Genomic DNA, 16,890 nt, shown 5'->3' on the forward strand with positions numbered 1-16,890 from the left:
TAGCTAGCTTCTCCTAACTTAGCTTGCTGTGCCAAGACGGTACAACTAACAGTCTATGGACACGACACGTTAACATACTCCGTGTATATATGTTTGTTCCATGCCTTGCCGTACCATGTAGCGTAACTAGCAAAGGACGAGCTCATCAGCGCCTTGAAAAGTCCAATGACGTATCTCTAAACCATAGGAACGAGTGTGAAGATTACCCAAAATTAAGCGGGGTGCAACTTAACTATCTCTTGAATCTGGAAGATGTGCACATATACCGACTACGTACAGATTATGCAATTGCAATAGGACCGTGTGGCTTGTGCAATAATTAATCTTCTCCCGGGAGATCACATAAGTTAGTTAGGAATGTTTGCCACGATACTGTGACAATCGACATGTTGCGTTCCAGAAATAGAAGCCAAAGTGGTTGGTTGTATATGACCACGTTGAATGAAAGCCAAAAATGTCATCCCAGATCAAGAGGCGCAGGTTCATCCACGGTGCTCCCACTTGCCCTGCCTCTTCCGGGCAACACATCTTAATAAGTCGCTGCAACTCTTGTGGCCTTGCCCTCCAGCACCTCTAAGTAAAAGATAGTAGGCTCTAGTGCATTGTTGGTTCGGACCTAAATTCAGCTCGCCATGCATATATAACTGTACCTGGAAACGGAGGTGCCCGTGTGTGTCTCCTTTTTTGAAAAGTTAATATGTGGGGATTGTTTTAACTCATGATATCCGTCATGCTCTTCATTTTTCTCACATGTTAAACCATTTCGAAATTTTGACAAAACTTGCAAGGCATGACACAAATAAAATCGATAATAGTAGTTTAGACAGGTTAGTGTGCCCTATAACATGCACGATACATACCATCTATGCGATAATAGTTTAGCCATATATACCAAACGAATTTGTCCGCCTCTCCCGTATCCGATGTCTTCTCCTTTTTCTGAAATTACCATCTATGCGCTTTTTCTGCCTCCTCTTGCCTCGTTGAAATGCCATCCTAAAACCTAACCGACGTCCACCATCGACACCGACATCATCGCCTCGTTGGCATGCTGATCTATATGTTCATATAAGCTTGTTATGTGCCCACGAGTCCCCAGGGGTAACAGTCAGCACCTGTCGTATCTGGCAAGCTCCTTCTTCACTATTCCTTTTGCGCTGCTCCTCCTCCGCCACCATTTGACGACGCTTGGACAATTCGCTAATATAAACACATAATGACTGTCCATTTGAATGGATGATACACCTGCTACGGTGTGCCGTAGCAGAAAAAAATGATTGTCTATTTGAATTTGCAAATATAAATAATAAAAACACGAAACAAATTTGGATGCAAGAAGCCCAAAACACGTTGCCGATCGAGCAGAATGATCTAAGCAAACATCCTAAGGTATGGTTGCACTCATGGGCCCATGAGGTTTCTATAAGCGAGTACACTTGGAGGTACACGCACACGCATTTAGCGGTGAACAGTTGGTGAGAAGGGGCATTTTCGTCAATCTAGCAGGGCTAGGGGTAGTTCCGTAACTTAAGGTTTCGGCCGGGCCAACGACACGGCCAGCCGCCAGACGTCGATGGAGGTGCAGATATTTACCCGCAATCCTTGTGTGATCAGAGGCGAAGCTCAGCGGATGGAGCTCTTGCCGCTCCCAGCTCGTCCAGACGCAGCACACCACAAACAAAGCCCACAAATGAACGAGCACAACGTACAGGCGCTCGATCTCCCCTAGAACGTTCTAGTCTAAACACCACGCAGCAGCCCCCCACTCATGCAGGACTTCCAGTCCATCCCGGGCCTCGCCGGGCGTCTGTTCGGCGGCGCGGCGGCGGCGGCGGACATCCGGCGCGCGCAGGGCGCGGCGTCGTCTCGGTGCGGCGGCGGGTTCTCGCAGGAGGTGGTCAAGTGCCCGCGGTGCGAGTCCACCAACACCAAGTTCTGCTACTACAACAACTACAACCTCTCCCAGCCGCGCCACTTCTGCAAGAGCTGCCGCCGCTACTGGACCAAGGGCGGCGTCCTCCGCAACGTCCCCGTTGGCGGCGGCTGCCGCAAGTCCAAGCGCAGCTCCTCTTCCGCCACGCCGGCCTCGCCCACTGACGCCAACAACGCCAACTCCAAGACCCAGCGCCGTGCTTCGTCGTCCTCCCGGGACTCCAACAGCAACAGCGGCAGCACGAGCCCCACGGCCACACCGTCGTCCAACACCACGCCAATCACTTTCGCGAATCCCTTCGCGGGAGACGTGCCACCCCCGGCGCCGATATTCGCGGACCAGGCCGCGGCGCTCGCGTCCCTCTTCGCGCCCCCGCCGCCGCCGCCTCTCCCGGTGTTCAACTTCTCGCCGCAGCCCAAGACGGAGGGTTCTGCAATCAGTTCCGTGGCCGTGCTGCTCGCGGCTGCAGAACCGGAGGCGCCTACCTCGGTCTCTGAGTCGGCTGCCGCCGCCGCTGACATGGCGCCGTTCATGTCCCTGGACAGCACGGGCATCTTCGAGCTCGGCGACGACGCGTCGGCGGCCTCGTACTGGAACGCCGGGAGCTGCTGCTGGGGAACGGACGTCCAGGACCCGTCGGTCTATCTACCCTAGCTTTGTTTTTTAGTTACTCATCCATCGCGATCGCTTCAATTAAGCTGTGGTTAATTGTGCTCTTAATGACGGCCAACAGCTGGTAAGTACATCGATCTACTACGTACATGCTCATGCTGTGCTGTTTTGCTGCCTCTGTACCTTATTTTCTTGACTTTCTGTGGCGGCACCTGCACCTGCACAGCACAGGTTGTGAAACAAAGCTAACCATCGTGTCGCTACAACTGAATCACATCACCACTCTTGTTTATCTCTGAATTTCCAAATCTTCCTCGGTTCCTTGGATGTCTTTAACCAGGAATTTGTTGGATGAAGTCTTCCATCCATGCACAGTACTGTATTTCTAAGTTGCATCGAAAACATTTATTTCGAGGTCGATAAAGTTTGCACAGGAATTTGTGTTCAAGTTTTAACCACGCGTGAAAACATTTCTAAATTTAAAGTTGCCCACGGGTTTCAGAGTACGCAGCTACTCGATTTCTGTTAGATAAAGACTGAGGCGATCAAAATTGTTGACCTAACACTCTCGATCTTTTGACGACATTGGAACGGTCAAAGCTAGAGAGAGATGATTAAGCTTGTTTCCCCCCCCCCCCCCCCCCTGAAGACCATGAACTGATTAAACAAGCCATTTCAGTTGAGTGGTTGATTTGTTAAGATTAGGTGCTCTCGGCCGTACGTACAATACGTACGCGCCTTTCGCTCTCCGGGGAGTTTGTGTTGATGGAGACGGCACCGGGCAAGCTGGCGCTTACGTACAGTGCATCTCTGTACGTCCGCTAGGGCGGCCGGCCCCAGCCTCGATCGGCATGGCGCGACATCCCTCCGTGCTTGGCTAAATCGCGTGCGCCCTCACGCCAACTCCACTTCCTTCCCCGTGCCTATGTCACGTACCACAACGAGCCTCCTACCGAACTGGACCCGAGAGGCAGGCAGGCAGGCACGAGGGACCGCAGGCCGATCCGGTGTGGCTTGGGCGCGCACAGCCAATCTGTCAGTGGGGTCAACGTCGCGTTGACCGTCCCTGTTGCCCTCTGCCGCAGCGCACCCATAATTTGCCGGTCGGCCCACTCCCGGACCGTCGGATCGGAGTTGTGTGGTTCCGATCCGTCCGAGAAAAATCGTCTCTGCCGACTGTCGTTGAAGGCCCGTGCGTAACATCAGAACCAGTGCAACCACACACTAATGCGTCGTCAGACGACGTCGGTTGCTTGAATTTTTGAGATGGCACCAGTTCGAAGGTGCTCGACACGGTCTGTCGAGCCTCCAGTTCGCGGTCATATGTTTAAATTTTCCGATCGAGAATTAATCATGGCAGTGAAGATTTTCCATCAAGTCTACGAAGTTGACGGGAAACTGAAACCAGCAAAGCATGATAGCCGTCCGTCCAGGGAAGAAAGAAGAACAGGATCCTACCTAAGGATCTACGCATGTCATTCTTGGTAGTACAAGATGCATGCATCGGCCTACCGAACGCACGACCGTCGCCCATGCCCTGCCCATCATATATACGGAGTAGCTTGCATCAGAGGTGAACCGATTATCTGTCAGACGTATATATACCTGCCTATATCTGCTCTCGTGTATATAGTTGTTGTAAACGAATAACCAAAACAAACACGACAAGCAGATATAATAATATATATACGAGCCAAATTTATTTCGGCCCTGGAGTGCTGCCAGCTAGCAAGTGAGCCATGATTGCTTCTGGCTAAAGAAATTCCTCCGCAGCGGAGGTCGAGTTTATCGATTGTGTACGGCCTACGAGAGACGGAGAGAGGCTGTGTGCAAGGGCAAGGACAAGGATTCTCGCGTCAATATTACTTGGCTCAACTGTTCCGCCACGAGATGATTGACCCACCGCGATGAAAGGTCCAGCGGTTGCGTCTGAACAAGGCACTGAGCTGTAAAACTGTGCAGCAAGACCGTGCCATGCTGCCGTGTCCGACCCGATCGAGCCATCCACGTCGCGGTCGCCGGTCGCGTCAGGGTTGAAGCCTTTCCGGTGACTGCTCCCTCGGCTAGGCTACACACACCGGCCGGCGCCACGACAATCCAACAGAAAACAAAATATCAGGCAGCTGATCTTGACCGAGATATAATCTGTTTCCTGTGTGAAAGAAGATGAACTAGCGAGCACCACATCTCTGATGAACTCATGAAAGACACACTTGGGTTTTGGCCGGCGGACGCGACCCGTGCGTTGAAAAATCCGGCGCTCTAAAGTTGTGCCGGGGTGGTGCAGCCTGCAGCAAGTTTATTCCAGTTCTGCCTTGCTCCAAGGGAACAGTACACCGCGGTACGAAGGATATGGATATAGGAATTCTCAGGGAACAATGTCATAGATACGGTATCCTCGGCTCGCTGAGGAATTTTATGGCCATGTTCCCGCTGCCACTGGCACTGCCGCACTGCGGCGGAGCCTGTGACATCAGCCACAGCCCACAGGCACAGAAGCACTATCGTTCGTGCATTTACAGCAAGAAGAGGCGCAGGTCGCAGGATAGTACTCCACTGCTCGTCGTTGCCGATACTGTTCGGAAGTTACTATAGATCCCTGGAAGTAACTGGGGATCCATCACTTGGGCTGGGTCCAGTGACTGCGTCGCTGCAGTGCAAGCAGGAGCAGGAGTGCAGGACCGACGAAGATGCTTCATGCTAGCACTCCAGTTCTTCAGGGATGCAATACTGCATTTCTGCATGTCTTAACTGTTTTTTTTTTCAGGGAGGATGTGTTAACTTTTCACCCAACCGAAGTACTTCCATATTTTTTGTCGGAATATTACATGTGTCTAGACACATTTTAGGGATAGATACATTCACTTGTGGACAAATTTGAGATAAGAATTATGAAACGGAGAGAATAGTTTGTGTACTGCATAGTGAAAAGAAAGGTCATTGGTTCAAACTCGCTTAACTGATAAAATCACTTTCGTCTCAAGTTAGCAAAGTTCTGTTTGCATGGCAGAAATGTCCACTCGGCCATGTGAGAACTAGCGTCCATGATTGTAAATGAGGCTCCGTCACTATTAGACTACACCACACAAATCATTGAGATGTAAGTAAATAATACTCCAGATTATACAACTTACAATAGTAGTATAATATTCTCTTTAAATGTGTATTGTATTTTTTGGATGCTTGTATATTTTTTAGTTCTTAGCAACACACGGTGTGGTAGTTTAACATTTTCTCTCTCCTACCGTCAGAAAAGAAGAAATAAAATATACTCACAGCTGACCTGTGCTGATGTGGAGTGTTTTAAGGCCCAATTTCACGAAAAGGCCGTGTCCACAAATGCATTTGATTTGAGGTCTTCTACTACCTAGCAGCCCAGCCTGGCCCGTGGAGACGTGCCACGAGCCTTTGCGGGCGCAGGCCGCGCGGCCACTCGCCCTGCAGTCAGATATTCAGATCATCTCTACATCCGCTGTTGGCCTGTTGCTAAAAAATACTCCTAAGTTAGCTGAAGACTGAAGTGAACGTACAAGGAGTCACCGTGTGAGATTGAATCGCACTGCACTGCACTGCTGCATCTTCTTTTCCTTCTTCTTTGACATGCTTGGATGTTGTAAGTAACACTGCGTGAGTTGTATATAACACTGCCCCCTGCTTGACAGCTTGAGGTTTCCCTGCCATGTGGTCGGTCTCGTTTCATTCGCATCTTTGCTTGAACGGATTGCACATGCTTCTTTTTCAAGGTAGTGCCCTGTGAAGAAATTGATGTGGAGGAAAAGCTCCGGAGATCGATTGGCCTTGAGATGGAAGTAGCTAGACACTAGCCATGTGGACTAAAGACACCATGCTACGTTTGGTACCCGGGCAGCTTCAGCGCTGTTACACTGGTCTAGTCCATTTCGGGTCGATGTAATGGATCTTGTCGTTGGATCTCCCGGGGCCTCTTTTCTTAGATGGTCGTACAAAATCCAGAACCAAGGTTAATGGACAACAATATACAGGCCTTTCCCAGTATTAGAGTGGGAATTCACGGGCTCAATAAGACTTGAATGGGCCGATCTGTGATTTGGTTCACGAAGAACAATATACGCTGACGACCTGATGCACGTCAGACTGACTACTGAACTACTTAAACCATACATAATCAAATGGTAATAGCAGCATCGCATGGTTTCAGTAAATTAGATCAAGATTTGGACCTGCAGAGTGAACAACGCAGAGAAGCGTGCACTTGGCTCACTTTCTCACCGTTATACGTACATGTTTGGACGAGAGGTATTTCTTCAGAGAGATCGGAAATTTAGTTCAGAACTGAAACTAGACACACTGAAGTTCCAAAACAAACTCCCGGAAGTGGATGCCACATGCATAATTAGTCACCAGCGCCAAGCCTTTCCTTTCTGAAAGATCGACCTTGATGACAGCACAAAGCTAACGGCGAGTGTGCTCTTTTGTGAAGCCACCATCTGCCATAAATAAGAGCCACCCACGGTTCAGATCACTCTCTTGGAAAAAACGCTCGTCGCCCTTCTCTCAAACGGACACCTAAACCCCCCACGATCGAGCACACCGGAGTCGGGCCGCACGCACGTTACACTACAGCAATGCCGTCCCCCGGCGTCCTCACCGTCTTCCTCCTCCTGCTCCTCATCTTCTCCGCTTCTCCCCTGACGTGCCACGCCACCCACAACATCACCTCCATCCTCGCGTCTCGCCGCGACCTGGCCGAGTTCAGCCGCCAGCTGACGGCGACGGGCCTCGCGGACGAAATCAACGTGCGCAACACCATTACGGTGCTCGCCGTGGACGACGCCCACATGTCCTCCCTCAAGGCGCGCGGGCTCCACCGCGAGGCGCTCCGGCGCGTGCTCTCCCTCCACGTCCTCGTCGACTACTACGACGACGCCAAGCTGCACCGCCTCCCGGGCGGATCCGCCGTCGTCTCCACCCTCTTCCAGGCCTCCGGCGACGCCCCCGGCAGCTCCGGCATGGTCAAGATCTCCGACCGCCGCGGCGGGCGCGTCGCGTTCCTTCCCCAGCAGCAGGACGAAGAAGCCGCGGACGACGCGCAGGCCGCCGCGGTGTTCTACGTCAAGTCGGTGCACGAGACGCCGTACAACATATCGGTGCTGCAGGTGAGCGCCGTGATCTCGTCGCCGGCGGCCGAGGCGCCGTCCTTGCCAGAGTCGGCGAGGCCCAACGCCACGGACGTCATGGCCAGGAACGGGTGTGGCCGCTTCGCGTCCCTCGCGGCTTCGGCCGGCGCGGCCTCGCGGTACGAGAAGACGATGGCCAACGATGGCGGGCTGACAATTTTCTGCCCGGGGGACGACGCGATGAAGGCGTTCATGCCGGCGTACAGGGCGCTCAGCCGGGACTCGCAGCTCGCGATGCTGCTGTACCACGGCGTGGCGAGGCACTACTCCTTGCCGGCGCTCAAGGCGATCGGCGGGGCGATGCGCACTCTGGCCATGGACACCGGCAACAACGGCAACGACAATGACAAGTACGTCCTCACGGCGCGCGAGGCCGGGAGCACGGTGACGCTGCTCTCTGCCGCGAAGGAGCCGGCCACGGTCACCGGCACGCTCATGGACGCCGACCCCCTCGCCGTGTACATCGTCGACGCGGTGCTGGTGCCCATGGATGGCTCGTCGTCCGGTTCATTTGATGGTACCGAGCAAGGCGGTGCCGGGGACGGGGGAGGAGATGCTGCTGCGAAGAAGAAGAATGCCGCGGCTACGTGCCGGCTGTCGTTCGTGTTGATGCTTCTGCTGGGAGCAATCCAAGTGGCGGCGCTCGTTTGAAGGGTAATTGCAAGCAACTGTGTGATGTGGATTCCGGTGTTTGATGAGTTCATCGATCTTTGTTCCGTGTCGGTTTTGGGGGGTGATTGTTGAGTGCTTTTGGTTATATAGGTTCTTGATGCGTTGGATCGAACGTTCATTTCAGTGGCTGTTGGCAAAAGAGAGGTTTGCAGGTTAATGCGGGTCTGATTCATCTGCCTATTAGTACCATATCCCCTGTGTTTAGTCCAGACTTTCCAGATCTTGATCTTGTGTCCTTGTGATGTTTTGAACCGATACACAGAAATGCATATGCTTAGCTAGCTATCTTCTGTTTGGCAAGTCTATGGCCCATATTATTACCAAGTACTCCCTCCGATCCTAAATTGTTGTCGAAATATTACATGTATCTAGACCGTTTTTTTAAGAATAGACACATTCATATTTGGGCAAATTGGAGTCAAGAATTTAGGATCAGAGGGAGTATCAAACATCATTCAACATTCACACAACATGAGAGAAACGGTTATAGAAAACACTCATGCTTCACATATCCTGCTGCTAGAGCTCTTCTATGGTACCCTATAATAAATAGGGACCGTTCATTTGTATAGATCTAACGGCAGATATCCGTGTATGCTGCTAGAACTAGACCGGCAGTACATACACCGCTCAGAGGGCAATTTGGAAAGATCGAAAATTTCCAGCCCGCGTGGACCCGACCTGGCCCACTCTCTCTCCTTCTCGTTCGTTCCCCTGCTCCCCTTCTTCTTCCCTGCGTGTGGAGCCGCCACGCCGCCGCCATGCCCATGGCCCTCCGTGAACCATCTAAATACTGCTGCACTAGTCGTTTGATTCCGATGTATGAGATACATTGGTCGAGATAACCAAGGCATGGACAGAGCGGTGTGGGTATGAGATACATTGGTCGAGATAACCAAGGCATGGACAGAACGGTGTGGGTTCAGAACCAGGAGAAGATGTAGTAGCAGTAACTCAATATTTCATTCCTGACATAGATATCGATGTACCCTTGTTCGAATCAGAGTTCTTCAAATGCTTGCTGTAACATGAGATTAACCGTGGTAACAGTATGTGTCTATATCTCTCCAATCTCCATATAGAACCAGGTATGCCACTCAAGGTTTTAATAGTTGACCAAAAAAATATCTAATTATAGTACCACCGCGCTAGGTGTGCATCCCTCGTCTCTCTCCAATTTCTTCAATTTCTCAGGAACCCTAGGGCTGCCCGTCGATGTTCCTGTTCATGCGGCTGCCCGACCTGCCTAAACTTTTAGCCGTGGGGCCAACAAAGACAGTCAGAATCTTTTACGGTTAATTGATTTAAATATCAAATGTCCATACTACCCTTAGAAATCAACGGTGGATATATACATATACTGCTCATTGCCTCCTAGCAGTAGAGGGGTACCATAAAAAAAGCTCTGCTGCTAACACGCCGTTTGTAAAAGCTGAAAAAGTCCAACACGATCATCTCCAAACGGGTGCATCCAGAGTCCACATCCATGTCTACATATGGAGAGACAACTTACTCGTGAAACAAAACATTGAAACATACGCAACATAAAAGTTGTAAGATTGAAACATTCATTCGTAAAACAATGTGGTGCGATTAAAGACATTTTTCCATGTGGTGAAAACTAAAATTTCAGACGGAAACTCATCTGACCAAAAGCTAAAAATCGAACTACAGACGTAAAGCATTTTCCAAAAAGAAAAGAAGAAGAACAAAGCAAATTGTACGGCACCGGGCCACCAACGACTGAGCTTCCTATTACCAAGTAAAGGCAATACGGGTTTCCAAATCAAGATATCCATCCACACATGAACACTGTTGGTGCAGAGGACGCACCGCACTTGTGCGCAACTAATCGCAAAATCCATCAATTGCCTTTATCCCGGATGAGGCCAGCAACCTTTGGTCCTTTGCCGCTGGCTTCTGCAACCTCTCCATCTCTAGCTAGCATCTTTGCGTAGAGCCGTATAGGCGAAGCACATGCACGCCTGCGAGCCCCGGATCCCGACCAATTTCGAGCCGCCGACGTTAATCGTCGACTCAATGTGGACCGTGGACGCATTGCACCTAGTTGGCAAGCAGATCCGTTCCGGATGAACGGTACGTGAGAGTGAGACAGAGCAGAACATGAGCCCGGCTAAGCCAGATCACTTGATTCTGAGTTCAGTGTGCGTGACCGACGGTAGCTTTGGACCCGCTCCCTTTGTTGGCCAGCCAGGCCCGATCCATGGAGCAAGATTTTAACTGTAGCCGCACCGGCGAGTTAATTTGCTTGCCTCGTACGCTTTGGATCGATCTCGCCAGAAAGGCTTAATTTAACTGCCTTTGCCTGCGAGAGCTGTGCACAGAACGCACTTTGTTGAAAGAACGTAGGTTCGTAGCCGTGTAGCAACAGTAAAGTCTGTAAAAGAGAAAGCAGGCGAAGAAGCAAAGGCGGGGGCTTCTGCGGCGCGCGAGCTGGACTGGCCGGGCATGCATGTGTCGTGTCGTGTCATCGTCGGTCTTGCGCGTACACCGAAGTCGGAAAGATGGGCACGTTAGGACTGTGATCGATCTGAGGGCGCATGCACGCACCGGCTTTAGCTGTTTCTTTTTTTTTTTTTTTTGAGGGCGGATGCACGCACCGGCTTTGCCCGCTTCGCCTCCTCATCCCGTCCGGCAACACTGGGCCTGGTCAGGAAAACATGGCCCATGACTCCCGCGTACTCATCATTTGGGCCATCTGTCTAAGCCCGGTCATAAGTAATGGCTCACAATGAATAATACTCCAGCTTTCTGGGAACCATAGCTTTCTTCGGTCTGTTCTTTCTTCGATTTCATGTTGATTGTTTTCTGGGAACCATAGCTTTCATTTTATAGTAGACAACATGAATACAGTCATGCTGAATGCATGTTGCCAAGAAGCTAGAGATTTCGTCCGAATCCAAGCAAACACATATTGGCCTGAACTCTGAAGGATGTTTTGCCAAAATATGCGCAACCATGTTCATAGCACGCCTTACAAATACAGCATCAACAAAAAGGAAAATCCTGCTAAGCTCTTCAATTTGCATAGTCCTTTTCCGCCTATGACATTCCAATATCTTGATGTACTAATGGCCCATAGTCATGCGCAACAACCTAAATGCCACACCGGATGATTGTTTTGTCGTTTATGTGTCGGATGTATTATGTGGCTGTGTGCATCGCTCCGATGCAGAGGCCGGGAGCTCCCCCTTTTCGAAAAAAAATGTGTCGGATGCTCCCACCGGATAATCTCTTTGTCAACGTTATTGTGAACGGAAGACCGGACCTTATTTTGATGCTTATGTATGAGGATTCGTATTGGATCAAATTATTTATGAGCACCCATATAAGATATAAATAGATCACAATTTGTTAAAGTACTCGTTGTCACTATGTCATCAAACGTACGTGCGCTCGCCATAATTTGTTGCGTCCAATGAGGCAACGGGAATATGTTGCAGCCTTTTTGTCGGTGAATCATAATTTTCTCTTTCTATTTCGAAAAACTATCACTTCATAAATGTTGCATCACTAAATAAATTTGTTGCTAACCATGCCAGTGCGACCATTTTTCATGAGTCTTTTTGTTTAATGGGTTTGGTGAGTTCCTTTATCGTGTAACTTTATTAGCATTGTGCTTTGGATAAAAGAAAACCTGAATAACCTTAAGAACATTCCAGCCAATCCCCCCACAGTGGCTGGCTCGAAATGAAAGATAAAGGATGTAAAAAAGATTAAAAATATATACAAAAAATAATAAAGAAATAACAAGTAAATAGATGGTTATCTTCATTCTAGGAAAATATTTATGTATGCAATTAATGATAGTCAAAAGTAGAAAGACGATATCTCCAAAACACTAACATTTATGTCCGCAGTTAATCATTGGTCACAAGTAAAGATATATATGACATATCAAAAACCAAAACATTAGTGTCTGCAATTAATTAAAGATCACAAGCAATGAGATGATATCTCCATTCGAGGGAAACTAATAATTGTCTACAGACAATTATAGATACCAGAAAGAATATCGAGCGAGCTATGCCGTTGACTATAAAAACTACACAGGTTTAGGCAGTACAGATGTGCAATCCAGAGTAGCCTTAGTACGACAAAGGAAGATTCAATTTGAGCATAAGCACAAAAATAGCAGCAATCCAAGGGAAGAAGGTGTCTCGGTATTGTTCTATTCACTTCATTTGTATTCATCACTGTATGTCATATAAGTATGCATGTGTGGTAGTCTCGAAATCAAGTAATCTCGGCGTCCCAGATCTAGCTTTGTTTCGTGTATTAAGGTGAATTTCGGCAATCTAAGTTTAAGCTTTCTCGAGTGTTTGTGTGCATGCGGTACTGCACTGAGACTAAATAAATGAATCTATCATATCTTTGTTGCAATCTGGAACTTTGACACTACTGTAAATTCATGATTTAACTAAGCTGCATACAATTTACAATAAATTTGCTGCCAGGACATGAGCAACAAGGCGGAGGTCAGGGAGCCGAGGACCGGCACCGGCTCGCAGTTCATTTTGCGACACCAGCACGTCACCTTCGAGGCCCTCTATGACATAGATCCCGACATCCCACAGTGCGTCCAGCGCACCATGAATGAGTGCATCCTAGACCTGACCTGCGAGGTCGTCTTCCAGGCCGCAGAAGAGTGCAGCCAAGGCCGGCGCAATGTCATCTCGGCAGATGACATGGAGCGGGCGATCGACATGGCGACGACCGGGAACACGGGCTGGGCACGGCCGCTGCGGGAGCGTTTCTACCTCCTGAGAAGAGAGATGGATGCTGTCAGGCGAGCTCGGAGTCATCCGGCTCTCAGACGCCGTGGAGGTCGACGTGGTGCAAGTGCAGCAACAACGGGCACCGGGGCAGGGACTAGCTCTAGCGGCGGCCAAGCCAACGACGCCCAACCTGCTGCTCAAGAGTAACGTCCAGACTCCAGAGGAGGGTTTAGCGGCAAACCAACTTGCTGGTCAACAGAAACGTCGATGACGACATTGTATCCGTTTTATTTTTGGGTCTTGGGACCTGCGCAATGTTTCATGTTTTTTGTTTTGTTTTGTTTTTGAGTGAGAGGATTGTTTCCCTTCATGATTTGCGTGTAGGTGTACATGTACCATGGAGTTGAACATAACCTCACTAGGAGTAACTTTTTTTGTTGCACTTGCGAATAAATATATTTGCAATTTAGTGTTGAGTCAAATGTTACATGACATCCGTGGTTGATGATTGTCCACAGTACTCGACTACTAAGTAAAATGTCTTTTGGCTCATGGGATTTAGGGATCCTTTATTTGGAAAAAATATACTTCATCCGTCCAACAAAAGATGTTTCAAATTTGACAAAATTTGGATGTATCTAGACATGACTTAGTGTATAGATATATCAAATTTAGTCAAAGTTGAGACATCCTTTATTGGACGGAGGAAGTATCATATTTATAAGTTCTAAAGAATTCTGAAATTTTTCTTCATGGCAATCATGCTTGAACAGCCATATTGCATACGGGGGCTGCACCTGCAATAGTTTAACCCCATCTTTTTGTGGTGAGATGTTGTCAATTTTATTTTTGTTTGTTTGCGTGGTCTAACTAAATCTCTGGGTATCATGTAGTGATGCTATATTATTACTATAAGAAAATCTACCCTCGGAACGATTGCTCCCTAGCTAGCGTCTTAGGGATCAGTGACATTCGAGTGTTGTCCAGTCGGGTGGAGAAGAGAATGGATCCGTCTTGGAAGAGGAACAAAGGGATAAAGAAAAAGGGAATGCAAAAAAAAGGGAACAAGGAAGAAGAGGGAAGGTTCCTTCAAAACAAAAAAGGGGAAGGAAGATTGACCGGCAAGCTCGACTCCCAGTAACAGGCACCCTTGAGGACAATCAACGCCATTGTGCTTAACAGGGATAGTTCATATGGCGGTTATAGTGACTCGATTTGTTGGCAGCAATAGTCAAGGCAAGAGGAAGGGGTGGAGGAACATGAAGGGCATGTATGGGGGGCAGATCGTAGCGATAACTAGGAGAGTTTGGTCAGGGAGGTGGAAGATAGGGCAAGCCAGCAGTAGAAGAGGAGATGAGGGATGTCAAGAAATACACATAGTACGTAGCGAGGCAATTACCATAGATATAAATGCCACAACGTATTAGGGTTTTGTCATCTTTGTGTCGGTTGCTAGCTCTGACGAGATAATTTCCTCACCATCATTATTGTGGATGTTCATCAGATAGGAGGAGGATAGTGCAACTAAGAGGTTAAGGAGGAGTAGCGATAAGGATAGTAACTGCTAACCAAGCAACAGTCATAGATATAGAGCTTTTACGGTACCCCGAATTTAATACATACCGTTTATTTGTCCCGATCATTGTATAATTTGGCACTCCACGGTTGATTCTATGCAGTACCTTGATTTGGAGGGTAAAATAGTAATTTGGGGAGGATATTTTAATCTGTCCCTTGCTAACCTGAATCGTTACTTTCACTTTCCAATAAAAAAGACAAATGATTCAGCTTTGACCTAACCCCGCCACCACTTGACTGGCCTACCACACCGGCGTAGCGGACGAAGGTGCGGCTGAAAGCATTAGCGGCTCTGCCGAGCTCCTTCATGCAACGGATAATGCGGTGCCGCCACCCACCCTTGCAAATGATCCCATGCTAATTAAGTTGGTTTGCTCTCGGAGGGTTGATTCGGTGTAGTGGATAGTAGTTTTGATTTTTTTTTATAGAAGTCGATCGAACCATGAGCAAATTCAATTCAATTGCACATATGTGGATGCATTATTTGGGATGTGCAGAGAGAATCGCTGGAACGCAATTTGTGCCATGATTGATTCAGCTAATTAAACACTAATCAAATAAGCCAGTCAGGGTGCCTAGCTAGCTTTGAACAGATCAGGTTGTTGATGGCATGTTGAAGGCGGCGCCCGAGATGCCAGACTCCAGACGCCTAAGATGAGACGGGTGACATGCATTACGGCGGAGGATCGCCGCCCGTCCATGGTGACGAAGGACGATGAAATTGTGTGCTATCGGGATTACCGGAGTAGATTAAGATAAAACATAATATTACTCATAAATTAGCAAAAGAAAGGGACTAATTTGCCCTTCAATTGGATGGCCAGATGTATAAACTCTATAAAGTTGAAACCCACTAAGTACAGTTAATTTAGCAAGCTGCGCATGCGGCCTGTACACGTCAGCGTCTTTTAATCATCCACATCAGCGTCAACCACAATCCATTATTTTTCTCGATTGGTGCTCAATTCTTTCTGTAACTACTGCTAGAGTCTGTGCCGCCGATTCAACTGTCGCGGGGGAGATCTAGGATGGGGGTGCCACCACGGCCCACGGGGGGGATAGAAGAGGTGAGGGGAGCTGCCGTTGGGGAAAATGGAGGACTAGAGGGCTCGGGAGATAGAGGGGAGGGGGGGGGGGGGGTGTGCTGTAGGAGGGGATAGGGTCCGCCGATGTGGAAGAGGAGTAGAGGATCTCAGGGCGCCGCTGCGCTGGGAGCTCGAGCGGGCGCCGCCGGTGGTGCCGCGGCCCGGTATTCGCTGCCGCCGCAATGGGAGGGGATGGAGGCCGTCGCTGGAAAAGAGGAGGAGGGTAGGGTCGGGGGCAGCAGGGTCTGGTCTGTAGCAGGGGGCTTGAGCTAGCTATAGGCGCGATCGAGCAGAGCAGCAAGCTGCCGAGGACGGGAGGAATAGGAGTAGCAGGCACGCGTGGTAAGAATCGAGCAGAGCAGCTAGCAGGCGAGCGAGGACGCGAGGAAGATGAGCAGCATGCTAGTGGTTGGTCGAGACTTGAGAGTAGTTAGCCGTGCAGCCAGACAATTTGCTGTTTTGATGCATTGCTTCTTTGTAGATTTTTTTGAGAAAAGCCTTTTTTACATTGCATACTGCTATGTCTCCATGGATGGTAATTTGATTATTCGTAGGTATGCATTCGTCATTAAAATAGTACTCCCTCCGTCCCGTATTAAGTGACTTTCTATTACATGTATTTAGACGTTTTTTAGACATAAATACATCCATATTTGGGAAAATTTGAGTCACTTAATATGGGATGGAGGGAGTAGTTGGATTGATATTTATAATATATTATTAAAATATGGGAGAGAATATACACAATATGTACATTGACAAACTGCCAAAAATTGAAACATGTTGACAAGAAACCCTTTTAGACTATTGTCGATATCTTGGTATACAACCAAACATAAACAAGTTGTTGAGGATGATCTAAACAACCAAGCTAGCTTTCTAAGAAAATAAGCCAGAAAGAATCGTCGCTCGAACACCAAACCACTTGTAGTAATGAGATTGGTAAAAATCTCTATTGTTTTGTCTATTTTAATGAATGTTTTCTGAAAGTCATAGTTTCTCAGGTGTTGAATTATATGTGTACATACACCAATATCATATTGTTAATGCCCGGTTGTATACCCATATCAGTTTGATCGGAAAGACAAGTGACTCATTTGTTTCTAACTTCCAAC

At 48.6% G+C, this 16,890-nt stretch overlaps 2 protein-coding genes across 2 annotated transcripts; both read left to right on the top strand.

Annotated features, from left to right (window-relative positions):
• Window positions 1-1,579: 1,579 nt before the first annotated feature.
• LOC100828498 (dof zinc finger protein 4) lies at window positions 1,580-2,963 on the top strand. Its single transcript, XM_003570420.4, has one exon. It carries the CDS (start codon window positions 1,769-1,771, stop codon window positions 2,585-2,587), a length of 819 nt encoding a protein of 272 aa, XP_003570468.1. The 5' UTR covers window positions 1,580-1,768; the 3' UTR covers window positions 2,588-2,963.
• Window positions 2,964-7,054: 4,091 nt separating this feature from the next.
• On the top strand, window positions 7,055-8,673 carry LOC100832873 (fasciclin-like arabinogalactan protein 1). Its single transcript, XM_003572939.4, has one exon. It carries the CDS (start codon window positions 7,150-7,152, stop codon window positions 8,350-8,352), a length of 1,203 nt encoding a protein of 400 aa, XP_003572987.1. The 5' UTR covers window positions 7,055-7,149; the 3' UTR covers window positions 8,353-8,673.
• Window positions 8,674-16,890: the final 8,217 nt, after the last annotated feature.

This window comes from Brachypodium distachyon, chromosome 3 (genome assembly GCF_000005505.3).
Source record: "Brachypodium distachyon strain Bd21 chromosome 3, Brachypodium_distachyon_v3.0, whole genome shotgun sequence".
In the NCBI taxonomy this organism is placed as follows: domain Eukaryota; kingdom Viridiplantae; phylum Streptophyta; class Magnoliopsida; order Poales; family Poaceae; genus Brachypodium; species Brachypodium distachyon.

Bases quoted from the DNA above. Each gene is read 5' to 3' on its own strand.
- LOC100828498 (XM_003570420.4), top strand. From the start codon at position 1,769: ATGCAGGACTTCCAGTCCATCCCGGGCCTCGCCGGGCGTCTGTTCGGC.
- LOC100832873 (XM_003572939.4), top strand. From the start codon at position 7,150: ATGCCGTCCCCCGGCGTCCTCACCGTCTTCCTCCTCCTGCTCCTCATC.